The sequence below is a fragment of the Carettochelys insculpta genome, chromosome 9 (genome assembly GCF_033958435.1).
Source record: "Carettochelys insculpta isolate YL-2023 chromosome 9, ASM3395843v1, whole genome shotgun sequence".
In the NCBI taxonomy this organism is placed as follows: Eukaryota; Metazoa; Chordata; order Testudines; family Carettochelyidae; genus Carettochelys; species Carettochelys insculpta.
This window is the reverse complement of record NC_134145.1, coordinates 61,220,469-61,240,453: the sequence shown is the minus strand read 5'-3', so window position 1 is coordinate 61,240,453 and position 19,985 is coordinate 61,220,469. Positions and strand designations below refer to the sequence as shown.

Below are 19,985 nucleotides of genomic sequence, written 5' to 3'. Positions count from 1 at the left end.
AACAGTGCACTTCCTAGAGCCTTTGATATAATTGGGTTGATTACTAGTAAGCATATTAGCACGTGTGTACATTCGTCTATTGTCTTTAATATGTTCTCTGCAATGCAATTACACTTTTTAAAGTTTCTGGGGGGAAGGCAATGCAGGCCTGTTGAAGCAGTCTGACCTACTGTGAAATTCACAGTGTAGACAAGGAGCTAAGCAGTTTGGAAATTCTCTCTCCTGATCAAAGAAAGATACATCTCCATTAAGACGTGATGACTGGGAAGGTGGGAGCCTACAAGTGGGTGCACTTCATGGGTCCTCAAGGAGGAAAACAGGTGCACTTGACAACTCCTCCTTCCAAATTGCTTAATTTATTTTTAACATGTTGTCAAGAAAACCAGAATGAAGTGCAGGAGAGCACACTGGTGTGCATCCTGGAAAAGTTACCTGTGAGAGTACTTGTCAGCTGTTCCAAAAAGTGACAATATATTTTAGACAAACTTTTTTCACTTTCTAGTTGTGGTCAAGCAGGCATAAAGACGGCTTAAGAAAAGACAGTTATTTGATTCCTTAACTGGTGCTCTTTGAGATGTGTTGCTCATGTCCATTCCAATGTAGGTGTGTGCGCACACGCATGCCCAGGTGCCAGAAATCTCCTTCCCCTAGCCAGTGGCCAGTCTGGCACCTCCTGGAGTGGCGCTGTTATGGTGACCAATACATACACTACCCAACCTGCTCCCTGCTCAGTTCCTTCTTGCCAGCTACTTGGACAGTGGGGAAAGGCGGGTGGGTTTTGGAACGGACATGAACCCCACATCTCGAAGAACATCAATTATAGAAACAGGTAACTGTCTTCTTCGAATGATTGCTCATACAAAACAAAGCAGCAGAACCATAGCACTTTAAAGACTAATAAACCGATTTATTCTGTGATGAGCTTTTGTGGTACAGATCATCACTTCATCAGATCAATTTAATTTCCAATACAGACTGACATTTATAAGTGCAGAGGACCAAAAAATCATGTACATTCCAATGTAGATGAATGCAAACTGATGTTAGGAGATGGAGTTGGAGTCCCATAACAACTGTAGTACAGCCCTGCCACTGTAGCATTCTTCCTAGCGTGTTGTGTAATTGCATAATGGGCTGCTAAGATCTGTATGGAGGACCAGGTGGCTGCCCTACAGATCTCCTGAGTCAGGACATGAGCCAGGAATGATGCTGAGGATGCCTGTGCCCTCGTAGGGTGAGCCCTAATCAGAGGAAGGGGCACCCCCACCAGTTTGTAGCATTCCTTAATGCAAGCCACTATCTAGGAGGAGATCCTCTGGGAGGAAACCAGACAGCCCTTCATCCTCTCTGCTGCCACAACAACGAGCTGCTGCAACTCTCTGAAAGGTTTCGTCCTGTCTATGTAAAAAGCTAATGCTCTACAGACATTTAAGGTTTGCAAACTTTGCTCCCTCAAGGTGGCATGAGGTTTGGGATAAAATAAAAGTAGAGAAATATACTGAAAGACATGGAAAGAGGAGACTACCTTTGACAGGATGGCTGGATGGGGTCTGAATCTAACCTTGTCCTTGTGGACTATCGTGCAGAGGTGGTACACAGTCAGAGCTTTAAGCTCATGCCCTCTTCTGGCCAATGTAATGGCCACCAGAAAGGCTGTTTTGTAACTTAAGAGCAAGAGGGAACAGGAAGCAAGGGGCTCAAAGGGGGCCCCCTTAAGTTTAGACAGCACCAGATTAAGGTCCCACCAGGGTAAGGGATCCCACACTTGCGTTCTAACCCCCTCTGGGCCCTTCATGAACCTCTTCACCATCGGGTCCAAGAACACCAATGAAAAGTGGAAATGGCTGCCAAGTGCACCTTGATGGAGAAAAGGGCCAGCCCTTCCTGACTTAGGTGCCACAGGTAATTCAAGGTGGCTGAGATTGTGGCCTTGGAGGAGGGCATAAACCTTTTTTGTGTCATCCACACTGTGAACCTTCTCCACTTGGCCAGATAAGTGGGCCCTTGTGGAAGGTTTCCTGCTGTTCAGGAGCACCTCCTTTACCAATTCCGAGCAGGAAAGTTCCATGGCACTCAGCCACGAAGTTTCCATGCCATCAGGTGAAGGGACAGAAGGCTGCAACTGCCCCTCGTTCTGAGTCAACAGGTCTGGGCATGAGAGTGGTATTGGGTTGTTCACTGACACATCAAAGAGGACCGAGTACCAGTGCTGCCTGGTCAACACTCGAGCCACCAGGATCACCGAGGTCTGATCTGACCAAATTTTGAGGAGAACCTTATGGACAAGGGAAACTGGAGAGAACGCATACAGGAGTGGGCCTGTCCAAGACACACTGAATGCATCTGCCCAAGATCCTGGACTCTGGTTCTGGTAAGAACAAAACGTCTGGCACTTCACACTGAGGTGTGTGGCTAGCCGGTCCACCTGGGGATAGCCCCAAATTTGGAAAATTGATCGCAGCATGTCCAGGTGAACGGACCACTCAAGGTTCATAAAGGACCTGCTGAGGTGGTCTGCTATGGTGCTGTGGACCCCTGGTAAGTATTGAGGCTTGTAGGAATATGAAACTCCCAAAGTCTCAGAACCTCATGACACAGGTGAGAGGAGTGTGTACCCCGTGTCGTCCCCCCCCCCGCCCGTTGCTGTCATGTGATCCATACTCACTGACATGCAACGTCGCACTAGATTCTCCTGAAACACCTCACGTCAACCTGATGGCCCTGAGATCCCTCACATTAATATGGAGTTTGAGATCTGATGTGCCCCAGACAACCTGAGTCCAGCATTCTCCCAGATGCACTCCCCTAGCCTGTCTGACACAACAACTACCAGGGACAGAGAAGGTTGGGAAGGTCTGAAGGGAAGCATTGCATACACTGTTCTAGTGTCCAGCCACCAATACACAGTCCTCAGTACCTGCTGCAGCAATGTTACTAACAAGTCTACGTTCCCCCTTACAGGGTGGTACATTGAAGCAAGCCACAACTGGAGCGGGTGAAGGAGCCTAATGAAACACCTATCCATCATGGTAGGGAACCTGATTATGTTTATAATGCTGGCCATAGCCTGAAACTTGTTCTCCAGCAGGGAGGCTCTGGCAAGCACTGAATCCAGGAGAGCCCACGCAAACTTTATCCTTTGCATGGGAACCAGTGTCAACATTGTCTTGTTTATTAGCAGACTGAGACCATTGAACGTCTGATGGATAAACCTCAAATGCTGTTGAACCTGCATCTGTGAGCTCCCTTTGAGCAACCAGTCGTCCAGGTATGGGAACACCTGGACCCCCCATGCCTGCGAAAGAAGGCTGCCACCACTACCATGCAGTTGGTGAAAACCCTTGGTGCCATCGACAGGCTGAATGGGAGATTGTAAACGGATAATGTCTTCTGTTCACCAGAGACCTCAGGAACCTTCTGTGAGGAGGGTAGATTGCAAAGTAAAAATATGCACCCTTTAAGTTGAGTGCAGTTAAGAATGGAATTGGATAGCATAACCCCTTTCCTCAGTGCACAGGACCCACTGGTTTGATATTATGTCACCAAGCAGCGTAGAAAGGGGATAGGCAAAACAAAAATAAAAGAAGATGTGCTGGATCCCAAGAGGGGAGTGGTTTGGTGCTCCCAAGAGCAACTTCAAAAGTTTGGTTTTGGTGTGGGAGAGGGCTTCTTTTGCTCCTGGTCCTGGCCAGGATGGCTGGAGCACCTCATGTCACTGCAACCCTTTCTCCTATTGTGGTCTCTGGGCTGTTGTAATTGCCTGTTGGGGGTAGGGGTGGGGGATAAAGCACCTGTGTTGGTTTATGGGAGTATGGAGCCCCAAAGACCATTGGGCTGCTCTTGAAACTATGCAGTCTCTTGAGTGTTCTCAGACAACAAAGTGGGTCCCTCAAAAGGCAGAACCTGTATCTGTCGCACCTCCTGAGGCAGGCTGGAAATCTGTAGCCAAGTCTCAAGGCAATCCCCGATGCCACAACCCATGTCAACACAACCCACATCACCCCATCAGCAGCATCCAGGGCAGCTTGGAGGGCCGCATGAGAAATCATTTTATTTTCCTCCACTACAGCAGAAAATTCTTGTTTAGCATCCAGAGACATGACTCCGAGAATTTAGACAGCGAAGACTGTATTAAAAAGAGTACCTGCTCAACTGGTGCCTGCTGGTTTGCTCTCCATAATTGTAAACCCCACATAGAATAAACCTCTCTCCCATACAAGTCCAATTTCTTGGCTTCTCTATGATTGGGAGAAGGCCCCTGAAAACCTTGCTGCTCCTTGTGGTTGGCATGTAAACAACCAATTAGCTAGGGAGGCACCTGTCCCAGCACTGATTGGGCTGACACCTGCACCGCTGTTGTTGTCTGAGCTGCAGGCTCTGAAGGAGGTGCCAGCATAGCCAGCTTGCCCCGTGATGGATGGTGGCTCTGCACAAGCACCAGTGGCATCAAAGTCCGCGGAGGTGAGAAAGGGCACACTAGCATATTCAAATGTTCATTAAAAATTAACTGAAGCGATAAAAAGGAGTAAAAAATAATCATCCTTCAGTGTTATGGTATAAATGTCCACATGAAGAAACCTAAAAAGTCACTGGAAAATATTCCGTTTGGTTAAGTGAATAATGTAGACTGAATGTTGAAATTTTTAGAGGTAACTACAATTTCATGTACATAATGTCTGCATGATCGAAGGGTGAGTTACACACGGCAGGCACAGCTGCTGTAAATCTCCTAAATTAGAAAAAGCAGGAGTTAGAAATTCCATAGGACTGCAGTTCCTACATTTTGTTTAAAAGTCTGAGATCCCTTCCAAAGCTTTTGTTATTTGAGCATACTTGACAAATAGTTTTACATGTTTAACAAGTCAGGTGATTTAAAAAAATTTTTTTTGCAAATCACCATACTTCTGATGTTACTCACCCTTTTCAGAATCAGTCAGCAAGAAGAGATCAGGATGTTCTGGATCGTCAGCCATCATCACCATCCATCCTACCACTGACACATTTTTACTTGGTGTAGATTTGAACTGAAAAGAGAGAGCATATATTCATTTTAAGTGAGAGGATTCAGCCAGACTGACTGCATCACAGACCACAAAAAATGGAAATAAATAGCCAGTTTTGCTTTCTGATAACTTGCCTTAAACACATTATTGCTACTATGGATCTTCCTAAAGGAATAATAGGAAACATAGCTGTTAAGTTGTATGCTCATAAAATTCATATATTGTACACTTTGAGAAGGCTCAGTATCTTCAGCACCATGATACTGGGTACACACATCTATTTATTCACTCGATGGCCCAGCTTTGCAAGAAGCAGCACAGAAGTAAGGGTGGCAATACCATGCCATGTCATCCTTCTATGCTGTTGCTGGTGGCAGATCTGTCTTAAGAGCTGGACTCCCAGCTCCTCTGAAGACAATGCCATCATCAGTAGTAGCACAGAAGAAAGGGTAGCCCTACTACAATTCTCCTTCTGATAACCTTGGGATATGCGCAAATTCATTTTAGATCAAGATGCTAACAATCACAACACTGAAAAAGTTCAGATTTAAATAGCATATATCATGACATTTACGATTTTTAAAACCCCATTACTGTGAAATGACCAAACCCGACTATAAATTTAGTAGACCTCGAATGATGTCAGAAAGCCTTTTATGTGCATGTGATGTGATGGGTTACTTACAAGTGGGGCACACATGATTGCATTACACAGATTATACCAAACAAACTTTTATACTATAAGACATACTTTCATATGCTGCTTATGATATGTACATTACAGAAAAAAATATATTACAAATGCTTCAGTTCAAACTTAAGACTTTCACATCCTTCTCTCTGCAAAGCCAGGGCCTTAGCTACTCAGTTACATGGCAGAGGTCTCCAAACAAACCATAAAAAATCTTTAGGTATAAAAAGATATTTTTAGTAATTTTTAAAGATTTAACGACTTAACTTCCAGACCTAAAAACAAATATGTGGGAAGATTCAAACCTTACTTTTTTTGTAAGGGAGAAACTCCTGCATCTCTATCCCTTTGGAGTCATGAGACATCAGACTAAATAATTTGATATTTTGATGAATGAAAAGGTGTTACTGGTCCAGGACTAAATCATGCCTACCTATGTCTCAGGCCAAAGTTAAATTCGTAGGCACAAAACAGATAATCTAAAGCGCATGATAAATGCTTATCACAAGAACATCAACACATCATTATTTTGATATTTTTGTGTCAGCCAGTTTATACTATGTTTATACTATGTGCGAGTTGTGATTCTGTTTGAAGAACTGATGATGCAATTAAGAATTTATGTTCAGCATTTGTCTTGTGAAAAGGAAAAAGTTTAAACATTCAACAGATTCATTTACTGGGTATGTTTGTATTAGGCAATTGTTATCACATGAACCATCTATCCTCTGCAACAGATTACATACCAATTCATTCATCTGCTACTTTCTAAGCACAAATGAAATTCACTCAGTTGCAGAGCATCTCCAATTTACTCTGGGCTGGTTAAATTCAATATCTGAATTGTAATTAAATAATTATGAGCTGTAATAGGCTCTCTGTTAGCCCACAATCAGATAATCAGATCCAGAGAGGAAGGCTCAGGTCTAGACAATTATATTTTACCACAACCCTCCCCCACCGTAGAGGAGATGTAAAGCTGCCCCACTACCAGTTGCTATAAGTGTTGCTAATAACTCCATTAAAAGTGAAATTAATACTCCCCCTTTAAAATTACCAATACACAGGTCAGAATCTTTAAACCGGATAGAAGAGCAAAAGTGTATTGCACATTTACTCTTTCAAAAGTAATATATGACCATTTATTGTACACTACTTTTCCTTAACAAGTTTATGGTAAACTAAGATAAAAGACTGCTCCCTTTATAGTGTGATATTCACAGAGCTTTTTGTATTTATTACTTCTCTACATCAATGATTTTTTCCAAAGTTGATCTTTTTTTTAAAAAGAAGGACAGTGAAATTTTTTTACTCAAATTGCTAATCAACAAGCCACCTATAAAGGCGAAAAATTTTTTTAAAAAAAAATGTACAAAACAGAATAAAATCGCTAACTATGTAATTCCTCCAGGTTTCCCACTTCCAAGAGCTATTCAGATTTTTTTCCACATTTTATTTACTTATTAAGAAGCATATGCATCTTACAGACAACAGCAAAACCCCCTCTCAGTTGTACCTCCAAAAACTGGGACCATCTGGTCCAGCAGGACCACAGATGTTCATGGAACAGAGTGCTCCAGGGCCAGGAGCCTAGTAGCAGGAGAGCCATGCTAGGAGTCCACCAGCCCCTTTCACTTGCCTGGTGATTCTGTTTCTTTTCTCTATGATTTTGTGAGAAGCAATCCCATTCCAGGATTTTCCTGGCATGACCAAACCCTTACTTTTTTCTTTAAGTTATGGTTAGCTGTGTACTACATTTGATGGGCCTACCTTTTACCATTTAGGACGAGTTCTTGAACAGACTTACAGAGCAAGTCTCAAATATATAGTAGCTCACAAAACTACTATTTCCCCTTTCAGGGTTACCATTTGATATTCTGAAGCAGAGAAAACTCTAGGCAAGAGAGATTTAAAGAATGTTGATTCTGTTCTTGGAAAAATACACTCTTTGGAATAAAACCTAAAGAGGTCAAGTCAGCAACAGAGGCACAAAACGTGACATATTGGCAGAAGAGGCTTTTTCAATTCTCAGTGCCACATGAAAAACAAGCAAGTAACCCATGACAATATGACAGCAATAAATTATTTTCTATATTTTTAAATATCTTTTGTTCTGTATTTTGTCTTTTCATGGTTTCTTGATACTCCTAATCGTAGTGACAGAAATGACTATGAAAATTTTTCATTAACACCACATATAAATCTGTCCAAAAATGCACTTCACCGATTTCAGGCAAGGCAGTCGGGATTGGCAGATTAAACTAAACAGGAGCATTGCTCTCAGCTACACAAACAGATCATCAGTTTAAGTGGGGAGAAACAAATAATTAAGTAATGAAAACCTTTTTAGTGCAGTAAGCTTGCTATTAAGCTACTTTAGATAGTAGTATTTGGTTTTTGTGATTAACTAGTATAAATAAATTTGGAAAACACCCACCATACTATAAACGACAAAGATATTAGCGTATGCTTTACACAGGAAGTAGAGCAGAACTCCCAGAGATCCAAGATCCTACAAAAATACCTAAGACCTTTGCCCTCTGCATACAAAACATGAAAAGAACATTTTATACTGCACAAAAACCAAGCTAGCTCCTTTCACGTATTCCAGAGCACAAAATTTTTCTCAAATTATACAGCATTATGCAAAGGTACCTATTGTACGATGACATCTGACAAAATTCACATGGCTAATAAAGACTTGAAATCCTAGAGAAAGCTACTGTCTACAAGCGAGAGTCACAGTATATGCCCCGATTTTCTTTTCTCTTAACAGATGCAATCAATTCCCCTTTCATGACTACATAGACCCGCCTTCTCCCCTTCCACGGGTTATGGCATAACATTCCTTGGGCAAGAAGAGCAATTGCTTATGTCAAAGGCAGTAATAAGGAAGTAATTTTAACTTTTCAATGTTATTTAGCAGCTGGAAACACCACAGGAGGGCAAGCATCACGTTAACAAGTAAACTTTCTGCATAGTGTAAACCTCTGAGTCGCATGAGAATTATGTTCCTGGGGAATCAGGCTTAATTCAAATTTCATGCAACTCGAGTTGGGGGCAGGGCCAACAGATCTACCCCAAGGGAGCCACTGGGGCTGGGGGAAAACCCCAGCAGCAACAGGGCTCTGGGAGCTGGCTGGGGAACAGCACTCTGCACCCCTTGCTCAGCCTCAGCCCTGCCTGCTGCATCAGCCCCAAGATGCACAAACGGAGAAGATGGCCCCAGAGCCCCCTGGACTCACACATGCAGCTGCCCCTTCTTTCCCCTGCTGGGAGCGACCCCCCACGCTCTCACCATGTGCAGCACTGGGGCTGCTCTGTTCCTGCTGGCTACTGCAGGCTCTGCGGGAGGAGGGGGCCGAGTGGCAGCAGGGGTGCTATGGCTGCTCAGCATGGTCAGTGGCTGGAGCAGAAAGACCCTCATCTAACTTGGATCCCGCACACTGCAGGAGGAGCCGGAGCTGCCAGGTTGAACAGGAGGGTTACAAGCCCCTTCCAGTGTTTGGCCACACCTGCTCCTCTCCATCCCTAGTGTTGCAGCCCCTGGCAGCCACAAGGTGGGAGCTGCCGCCTAAGGAGCCCCTGATCCAGCTGGCAGCACATTGCTTGCGTGCCAGTCCTGCAGGGGTAAGCAGGGAGGCAGGGTGCAGGAAAGTAGGGTCCCTCCAGCCCTGGACTCCACTTGCATTGATATAAAAAATGCTTAAGTCACATCCACACAAATTGGGGGTCTACTGTGCCACCAAGTACCAGCAGCCATTGGTGATCCACAGGCCACAATTCAGGAATTGTTGGATTAGACAGAATAGGCAGGAAGAGTAATCCACAAAACCTAGAGTATAACACACACTCCAGTTCTTTACACATTTAAATTCTTATACTTGGAATTGTTTGCTATGGTGTTGAGAGGGAGCTATGATACGTTTCAATCAGATACTGTAAGAATATATGGTCAATAGGAAAAAATGCAGGAAAACAATTAGCCATTCCTTTCTTTCCAGGTCTTCCCTAGTATAATATAAAATTCACTGAGTCCAAAGGACACATGCTAAACAGATGTTCCCTGTACAGCCTATTACTGTGTCTACTTCTATTAAGTTACATCCATATGAGATGGCACAGACTGACTGAAGGACAGGATAGGGTTCACTTCCAAGCACAAAGGTCCTGGACTCTTCTGTTGAGGTGTTTCAGGAAAATGTGTTCACTTTCAATTTTGGTAGGCAGTGTTGGGAGATGCACTACGATACATACATGTTTTCTCTCTGTAGCTTTCAGAGACTTGGCAGCATAATAAAAAAGCTGGGTTCCACACAGTGCTGCCCAGTATTTTGTCCAAGATGCTACCTACAAAGAAAGAGAGGGAACAGATTAAGAAAGCAAAATATTTCATGCTGTCTTGCTCTTAAAAATGCATTTATGTTTGCCTCATCACCCCACAAATTTCCCTAGGGCTTTAACTGCCCAGGACGTAGCCCAGCCAAACAGAGCTGCCTTTTCACTGATGCTTTTTCTAGTTAGATTAAGAATACATGCCCAAGAGCACAGCATGAATCAAGACAGCAGTGCACAGAGGTCCTGATCACATTTCAATGTTCCAGGGATCAAAAAAGGTAATATTTTATTTTCTCTACTTCACCAAGACTTTTTAATTTAATACTGTACTATTGACTTTGGGTGCTGAACTACCTTCTCTTTTTAAGTTCATATTTCCCATCCAAAGGTGCCATCAAGCATTTGAACATGGATTTGTTTGGAAATTACTGATATATAACCAAAATATTCATAATAATACAGCTGTCAAGACCCATTTTAACTGCTGATGTCATTTCAATACTTATTGTCTATAAAGCAGGGTAAAAACACTACCTGTCTTTTACAACTGTTGTTCTTTTTGATGTGTTGCTCATGTCTATTCCATTCTAGACACGTGCACGCCAATGTATGTGGTTATTGAAGATTTTTTGCTGTAGCAATATCAATAGGGTTCATGGCACCTCCTTGGGTGTTGCGCTCATATGTTGGTATATTAAGCTCCCCTGACCCTATGCCCTTTCAGTTCCTTGTTCCTGGCAACTTCAACAGCGGGGCAAGATGGCAGGAAAAGGACTGAACATGAGTAACCAATCCCAAAGAGCCACGGTTATGAAAATTAGGTAACTTTCTTCTTGAGTGCTTGCCCATGTTGATTCCAATCTAAGGAATTTACAAGCAGTGCCAACAGAGGTGGGCTCAGAGTTCATAGTTTTGCAGTTTGTAGCACTGCAGTGCCAAAGGTAGCATCATCCTGGCTCTGCTGTGCAAAGTGCATAATGGGACATGAATGTGTGCACAGATGACCAGGTAGCAGCTTCTACAGATCTACTGGACTGGCACCCGAGCGTGCCTTGACTATTGCCAGTGGAGGCACTTTCAGCAGCTCATAGCAGTGCTGGAGGTAGTCTTTGAGCCAGAACAAAATATTTGAGCAGACACCTGACACACCTTCCTCCTGTCTCCTACTGCAATGAACGAATGACTGCCGTGACCTCTAGAACAGCCATCTCGTAGTGATCTAGATGGCCAGCACCTGCTGGACATCCCCGGCCTGTAACCCATGCTCCTCTTCAGATAAAGACTGATAAAGTGTCCTGGTCAGTATGAGACTCAGACGACCTTGGGCAGGAACACCAGGTGAAGCCACAACTGCACCATATCTTTGCAGAACACTATGTAGGGTGGTTCTGACTTAAGTGCTCTGATTTCATCCACTCTGAGGGTGAATGTAACCACCACCAGAAATGCAACCTTCCAGGAGAGAAGACAGCAGGAAGCCAGATGTCCAAAGGGAGGTCCCATCAGCACAAGATTCAAATTCCTGGGAAGGAAAGGATGCCCTAGAGAGGAGAAGATGCTCCAGACTTTTCAACAACTAGGTTGTCATGTCATGTCATGAACGAAGACCAGCTTGCCTCAGAATAACTGGTGGAACGCTAAAAAGCAGCCTGATGGAGTCTGAGTGATAAGCACAAGCTGTGCAGTTTGAGGTGCAGAAGATAATCCAGGATCACACGCTTGGCTCAGAGGCAGCACTGATGCGAAGCCCGTCACATACATCTTTTATAATTTGCTCGTTATATTGCTCTGGCGGAGGGCTTCCTGATGCTCAGGAGAACTTGTTTCACTTAGGTCCTGCTCTTCCACATTCAGCAATATTGTTAAGTGCAATGCCTCCAGCTTCAGTAGACTGCTATGGCCGAGAGACAGCAGCTCTAGCCAGATACGATGTCACCAAAAGGTCCTCCAGCATACCCAATCGATGCTGGTGAGCCACTTGGGGGCTATCAGAATAATCTTCACCTTGTCCTGTTTGATATTCAAGGTGACTCTGAAGGAATGGCACCAGCAGGAAGGCACACCTCAGTGCTCCCTACCACAGAAGCAGGAAAGCATCTGACAGGGAACTCCTGTCCAAACACCAGAGTGAACAGAACATACTGCATTTCCTGTTATGGCAGGATGGGAACAAGTCCATTTGGGTAGTTTGCCACTTCTGGATGATGATACTGGCCACCTCTGGATGGAGTGACCACTTGTGGCATTATGAGAAGTTCTTGCTGAGACAACCTGCAAGCACTTTCTCAGTCCCAGGCACATGCGCAGCTACCAGAGGAATAGCCCGCTGTACACAGAACTCCCACGGGCTAAAAGCTTTTTGGCAAAGGGCCTTTGACCTGGCTTTGCCCTGCCTGTTGAATTAATACATCACGCAGTAATGTCCATGAGGACTTGCACCATGATGGCCCTCAGGTGGAGCAGGAACATCCAGCAGGCCAGGCCAATCACCTGAAGCTCCCTGACACTGCTTCAAAGGGCTAGACTATCCCAGAACCAGCAGCCCTGAGTGCTGAGTTCGCCCAGGTGGGCTCTCCAGTTCAGGCTAAATCACCTAAGATAAAAGGTCAGCGATAGGGCCGAGGCTACAAAGGGGAAATCTCACCACCAACCCAGGATTCAACCACCACTACAGGTGTGACAGGATGTGATCTGGAACACTGAATGCCTGGTTTAGATGGTGTTGGAGGGGAGGGGATAAATCAAGAAGCCACACTTGCAGAGGCCAGTGGTGGAGCCAGGCATGGATGACCACATGTGTGCAGGTGGCCCAGCAACTGCAGTCAGGCATAAACCATGGTGAGTGTTCCTCACATGGAAGATCAGGTCTGTTGTGACCTAAAAACATGCCTGCAGGAGGAATGCCCTGGCTTCTGTGGAGCTGAGAACCACCCCCCACCCCACAATGAATGTTATGCATTAGAGTGGCCTACGGTCGATTTTTTTCCTCTCACTGACTAGCAGGGCCAGGTCACAGTAGGTGGAATGCACCAGAAAAAGGCTTTTCTGCACTGGCTCTCGAAACCTACCTCTGATGAGTCAGTTTCGCAGTACGGGAAAACCTGGACAGCTTAATGCCTGAGAAAAGCAGCCACTGGTATCATATGTTTCATGAAGACCCTTGGGACTGATGAGAAGCCAAAAGGGAGTGCTGTAAATTGGCAATGTTGTTCACCCGCTTTAAAAAAAAAAAAAAAAGAGGAAATTTCTGGGACTTTGGAGTATGGAGGTCTGGAAACAGGAATCCTTCAAGTTGAAGGCAGCCTACCAGTTTCCCAGAGGAAACCAGCTGAATCAACTTTGAAGGACTTGTTCAGGCGTGGGTCCAAAATGGGTCTAAGACCCCTTTTTGCTTTTGGAATTAGGAAATGAAGGGAACAGAAACCTCTCTCTACCGTGTTCCAAAGGGATCTCCTCCACTACCCGCAGGTGTAGAAGGTTCTCATCTCTTGACCGAGGAGTTGCTTGTGAGAAGTGTCCCTGTAATGGACAAGACTTGCTCGACATGGCTGAACAGTCCAGTTCTTCTGCATTCAGCCAAGTCATTAGATGCAGTGCTGCCAACTTCAGGTGCAGAAGACTGCTGAGCTTCTGGGATAGAAGGAGGACTCCATGACTTCTTAAAGTCCCTTCCAGCTCTGTGATTCTATGATAGCGGATACAACTCAAGAGGCAGCCACAATGGGGCAGTCACCAGGCTCAGCAGCATGCTGCACAAGTGTTGGTGAAGCCTAGTTGGGCCAGTGAAGATTTGTTGGATCACCACAAGGATTCTGTGAAGTAGGGGGCACCGGTGGGAAGGCGTGCATCAGAGCTCCCAGGCATGAAAGCAGATGGTATCCAGTAGGGAGCCCCTGTCTATTCCTCAGATTGAGCAGAGCACATAGAACTTCCTTCTGAAGGAAGAATACAAACAAGTCTATCTGGGGGTTTTCCACCTCTAGAAGATCACACTAATTGCCCCCAGAAGGAGTGACCACTTGTGGTGAGAAGAGGAGGTCCTGCTGAGACAACTGACTACCATATTCCAGCCCCAAGGAAGGTGCGTGGTCACCAAATTACTGGCTTGAAGCACACAGAAGTCCCAGAGACCTGGCTCTGGACTGCCTGTATATGTAAAATATTCCAATACTATTGCCAGTTAGGACCCATACCACCTCGCCCTTCAGTTGGGGTAGGGAAGCCTGGCAAGCTAAGCAAATTGCTCTGAGCTCCCTGCTGTTTATGTGAAGGGACTTGTTGTACCACAATCAGTGGACTTGTGTGGTGAGCTTGCTGAGGTGGACCCTCCACCTCTCATCTCCCACCACCCCCAGCCAATGTTTGAGGCATAGGAGACCAGGGTAAGTGACGGAGATGGCAGAACTGGACTCAGTGAGTGTAGCAAAATCAGATAGAAGAGTGAATGCCCACTACTGAAGCATCTTCCCCCATGGGGGGGGATGAGATCCTAAGTCCTCCCCCAGGGGTTCAGTTGTCCTATTTTTCTCCATATCAGGGTGTTGCAGGGCCCTCTCATGCCAGCTTCTCAAGAGTTGGTGGTGGATCCCTTGTGAGCCTAGGGGTCTGATCACAGAGGCACCCCTATGTAGTTCCAAGATGGGTGGGTGCCCTAAACGAGATCTTCTACCAAATGACAATTGACTTTTATTGCTTGGTGCTGGGAAGTCATATTTTTTCCAATTCTTTCTTAGGCACTGGCAAAGGGGAGAAGTGCTGGGCAGACCTAGGTGTCAGGATAGCACTAAGGCCAAAGCGCTGGGAGTAAAATCTGGCAAGTAGAGTTCCAGCACTGGCCAGATAACAGCCTTCACGAAGAGGGCCCTCAAAGAGATGTTGCACTTCTCTTGTGTTCTCAGACAAAAGTTAGTACTCTGGTGGCACTGCTCACCCAACAGATACCACTAAGGGAAAAACCCTCAATGACTGAGCACTAGGCACACATACATCTAAAATAGAATCAACATGAGCAAGCCCTCAAATAAGATCATGCTTTTTGCTCCAAAGTCACCATTAATCCAGAGATATGAAGTCTGTTAGAACATGGCCATCTCTATCAGCTAAGGTAGTGGGAACCGTAACACTTAACCCACGGTCAGCAAGCTAACAACTACAAGAACTGGCATTTTTGATGGTTTACATGAAGCTACACTGATTGTTTTTGATGCGTTTCTCTATCAGCAAATTGCCAATTGAAATTATAACGTTTAAATAAAAAAATTTCCAAAGCAGTGGCTGATAGCAGCAGTATTAACAAAAAGCAATATTATTCATTGCATGACGACATCAGCACTGAAACAAGCTGATGCCAGGCATCGTAAAAAGTTTTACTTATGAAAAGTCAGATAATATAGTTCCCCCATGAAGAAAACTATGACGACAAAAAAGTGCTGCAAGTAATTAATCTGCATACATTAATACTATATTGTAATACAATAATTCTTTTTAAATGGTCAGTGAGCTTATTACTAATTTTACTACATGTCAAAACATTGTAACAGGAAGTATTTAAGCAGAATCCACTATATTTGTTGGCAAATTCCAGTGGTGATGCTCTGCACGTGCTCATTAACATCCATAGATATAGCGAACAAGGACATTTTGGTATTTTTAAAAGATAAAATGATTAAACTCAGACGAAACAAAGATAAGTATTTAGATTACAAGATCATCTGCAATACTTTTAATCAGTTGAACACATGCATAAATTAGCACATATTACATACTAATATATAACAAAAGGACATTTAATGTTAAGATAGGCTGAGCTTGCAAATAAATGAGGTATAGAAATAAATATGATGTTTGTGCTTATAATATCCAAGAAATCATATCTATAAACAGCCTGTCAAAATACAGACAGACAATCTATAATGGACAGATTCTCAGCTGGTATTCATTGTTATAGTACGCCATTAAAGATTAGTAATAAATGAGTAGGAATAATGACATTTTGTACTCCAGGTTGCTTAATTTGTTCTCTCTTCTGTAAGGAGGGAAAGGGAAACAAATGATTAGCACTTTCACACTCCAGTTGGATATGAATGACAGCAAAACTGACATTCAAGATAGGAAAAGGATATATAATGGTAGTCCAATAACAAAACGCTTTTTAGGAAACTAAGTTTGAAAAACCCTGAGGCTATGTCTACACCACAGTGATCTGTTGACAGAAGTTTCTGTCAGAAGATATCTTCCGACGGTGGGGATGCTCCACAAGTTTTGTCGACAAAACACCAGTTGTGTTGACAAAGCCTTCTAGTGGGGACATAGCCACCAAGGATTAAGGAGAAAAACATTTAGGTCTAAAAATGTAAATAAAATCCAAGTAATGTTGTGGTGTAAATCTACAATAATCTGATAGCTACATTACTTCTGGAGAAATACTTATTTGCTAAACCAAGAACACTTAAGGCCCTAGATCTTGTAATTGTATCTGCATAGGCAGGCACTTGCATCAGTGGCAGACTCACACAGGTCCATCCACACGGATTCAAGTGTGGCATGGGTGCTCAGTATCTGCTTAACCTCCATAATTGCCAGGCTCTTGCTCCCTAAAGGGATTTTCTTTTTCTTAGTGGTTGATAGGGATAGATAGTAAATTAGACTACGGTGAGTTAAATGTGTTTCTAAGTTATACAACTGATATAAGGGCAAAAACTTAACAATTTAGGATTAATGGAATACTTTTGAAGGAACACAGGAGATCATCTTCCATAATCATAACTCCTTGATTTAGGCAAATGAAATTAATTCCAAGAAAACAAATCTAGGAGTAGGAGCCTTTGTATGTGACAAACATATAAGGTACCAAACACTGAGCAAGTCTACTTGCTTTTTAATCAGTTGCTACTTGATCATAGTTCTGACTGATTTTAGCAAGAACTCTTTCAGTAAGGACTGGGTAAAAAGCAAGCTAAGACTTTTGGAATTTAACCAAGTAGTTTTGCTTGTTTTAAAAGAGAGGAAGAAGAAAAATTGTTTAGCACATATTTGAAGTCTTACTGTAGGCTTTTTGCCTTCCTTCAACAAAGTCTTCCTCCTGAGAACACCTTGAATAGTAACTGCTCCTGGATACAAATGAACAGCCAAATCTTCAGACTCTGCAGAACTACAAGAAGCATGTGAGAAAATAGTATGAAAAAATATATAAATATCCTTTTCCCCAATCAGTTCTCCAATTATCCATTCTCCCAAACATAATGTAAACCTCAATACTTTAAATTTGGAAATGTTGGCATTTATTAGACTTCATAAAAAAGACTTTGGTGGCTATCAAGCATTGTGCTTGTGAAATTTACAGTCAGAAGCACAAGTAAATGATCAGTCAAGCTGTGGCTACATTATACAGCTTACAATGGAGCAACTACCTCAGTGCAGCTCTAAGCTCTAGTGTAGCTGCTCTAAACTGCTGGATGAGAACTCTCCCATTGACTTAATTAATCCACCCCTAAGAAATGGCTATAGCTATGTTGATAGGAGAAACTTTCACACTGAGATAGTGCTGGCCACGCCAGCTCTTAGTTGGGTTTAACTTGTGTCAATGAGGGGATGGCTTATTTATATCCTTAAGTGACATAAGCGGCAGCATAGACAAAGCCTATGATTCAGACTATTAGGAAGCACCATAATCATCTAATCTGACCTGCTGCACATTGCAGGCCACAGAACCTCACCTAATCTAATCTCTGGTTGAGTTATTGAAATTATGATTTGAAATACTTCAAGTTGCAGAGAATCCACCTGTGCTTCACGATCCAGAGGACCAACATACTAATCCAGCCAGAAGGTGAATTATGATTTTAAAAAGTACTTGCAAAAGCTCAGGATACAGCTGTATTTTATATTTCAACTATAACTATTTCATACTGGTACATAATCATAGATTTGCCAACACTCCTGATCATGTAATGATGTCATTGTTGCAGTTATTAGAATCTTTTCCCAAATGCTAGTAGGATAACCGATTTTTAAAGAATCATTTGAGTTAGTCAAATTACAAAACATGTGCATAATGTAATTAGAAGATATTTGAGAGGAGTAACAGCAGCATCAATAAAAGAGAACAGAATGTTTCCCAGAGCAGTAAATTGTGCATGTTGTAGTGTAGTTGGTTCTCTATTAATTACCTATCAATCTAAATGGTGCCCAAAAAGAATATAACAAAAACAGATGTCAAATATTGTGAAAAGGAAAATAAGTTTTATTAGAAGTGAGCAACTGACTGGCTTATAAATTATTTTAAAACAGAGAAGATTTTTATTTTCCCCAACAGGGATAATTTCAGTTCCCATCAACTAACTTACATAATTAAACAGGTATATGCAATAGGTCCTTAGAGATATGCAGAGAAATGATAAACTTCTGACATGTCTATTGAAGTAAGCCAGAATGAATCCATTAAAGCCATCACAACATTTATACATAGGCAACATAACTCAGAAATATGACAATCATTCTCTCTGCAGCTACTAATTGACTTTGACACAGTGTCAAAGTCAGCCACTGACATCAGTGGAAATTTCATTCAATTACATGCAACACATGCTACTCATTAATACATATGTTACTCCCTTCTCTTTCACAACTATAGTACCACACTGCTGCAGAGTTGTAGCCTACTTAGGCAGAATGAACAGCTGAGTGAGCATGCTGTTTTATATATAGTGCTATTTAGAATGAGTGTGGCTACACAGAGGGTCAGTTTTAATACCTGACTTGCAATTTAACCATATCAGTCCTTTTATAAAGGCAAGTTCCATGAAGAACTATTAAAGTACCTTGAGCACTGTCTCGAGTACAAGTATGCATTGTTGCCAAGATGGTGTCTATCACCACCACCACCACCACATTAAACAGCTACCTACGGTAAAGTATCTACGTGTTGACATAGAGATACACTATCTAGAAACCGAATAGGCAGACCACAACCTATAGATCAAATGGTAGGAGAGGAAATTTATGTTTTAAGGATAAGACACTACCTAATTTTGTCTTGAAAGTTAGAAAGATCAGAAATTTCAGAGGACACCCACTTAACTATCAAGCCAGTCACCAACACCGGAGGAAAAGTTTGTGGCCCCTGTGTACAGGGGGTTATTGTACCTGCTGGCCTTCATGTGGCCTCGATAGCCATTTCGTGCCACTCTTGTCACCGGACCGAGAGAATGGTATAATCTGTTCCTGTTGGATTCCATTATAAATTGTATATATTACATATACTTTTATCCACACATGCAGTATAATTTGCTAGTACAGTGTAATAAAGTCTCTCTTGTGACACATAACTACAACTCCTACAATAAGCAGTAGAGGATAGAGGATGATTTCATTAAGAAAAAACATGCAACTCTAAATTTCAAAATCCACTTCTTATTTGAACAGATGTTCTTGAGACCAGTGCTCATATCACCTTTGTATTTTTATTGTAATTTCAAATGGTGGTCTTTGATAATAAAAAGCTTCTTTTAACTCACAAAACAACAATGAAAATACTGTAAGGCTAGAAAATGCTGCCTTTAATGCTGACTCCAGATATTGCTACATACTCTGTGACAAGAAGCAAAGGGCAGTAAGGTCACTAAACTTAGAAACAGGCACACAAACAATTATAGTTAGAGAAATACAAAGACTTAACTCAATCCTGAGTATTGTCACCATTTCCAGATCAACTGGAGAAGCTATCAACTTACAAAACAATCAAATGCGTTCTGCTATGATACAATAGCAATTTAAAATGCTATACATTAAAAAAATAGATACTTCATCTGGATACACCTTTATTGGCTGGCAAAAGATGACAAAGCAAAATCCTATTAGTGAATGATACCTGTGGCTTCATAATACGATTGTTCCACGGTCAAATGCAAATTATGTAAGTGCTTAGACACAGCAAACCTGTAATATCTCAGTGT

The 19,985-nt window shown here is 42.7% G+C and overlaps 1 protein-coding gene across 4 annotated transcripts in view; it reads right to left on the bottom strand.

Annotated features, from left to right (window-relative positions):
- RALGPS2 (Ral GEF with PH domain and SH3 binding motif 2) overlaps positions 1 to 19,985 on the bottom strand; it is a 149,544-nt gene that overhangs the window by 6,500 nt on the left and 123,059 nt on the right. For 3 of the 4 annotated variants that reach the window (XM_075002520.1, XM_075002519.1, XM_075002518.1), the window contains 4 exons: positions 19,177 to 19,254; positions 17,077 to 17,182; positions 9,952 to 10,044; positions 4,919 to 5,024 (listed from right to left, as the gene is read on the bottom strand). In XM_075002520.1, the coding sequence (XP_074858621.1) occupies positions 4,919 to 5,024; positions 9,952 to 10,044; positions 17,077 to 17,182; positions 19,177 to 19,254 (383 nt within the window). The remainder of the gene's footprint in view (positions 1 to 4,918; positions 5,025 to 9,951; positions 10,045 to 17,076; positions 17,183 to 19,176; positions 19,255 to 19,985) is intronic. The other variant, XM_075002521.1, reaches the window with a different exon arrangement.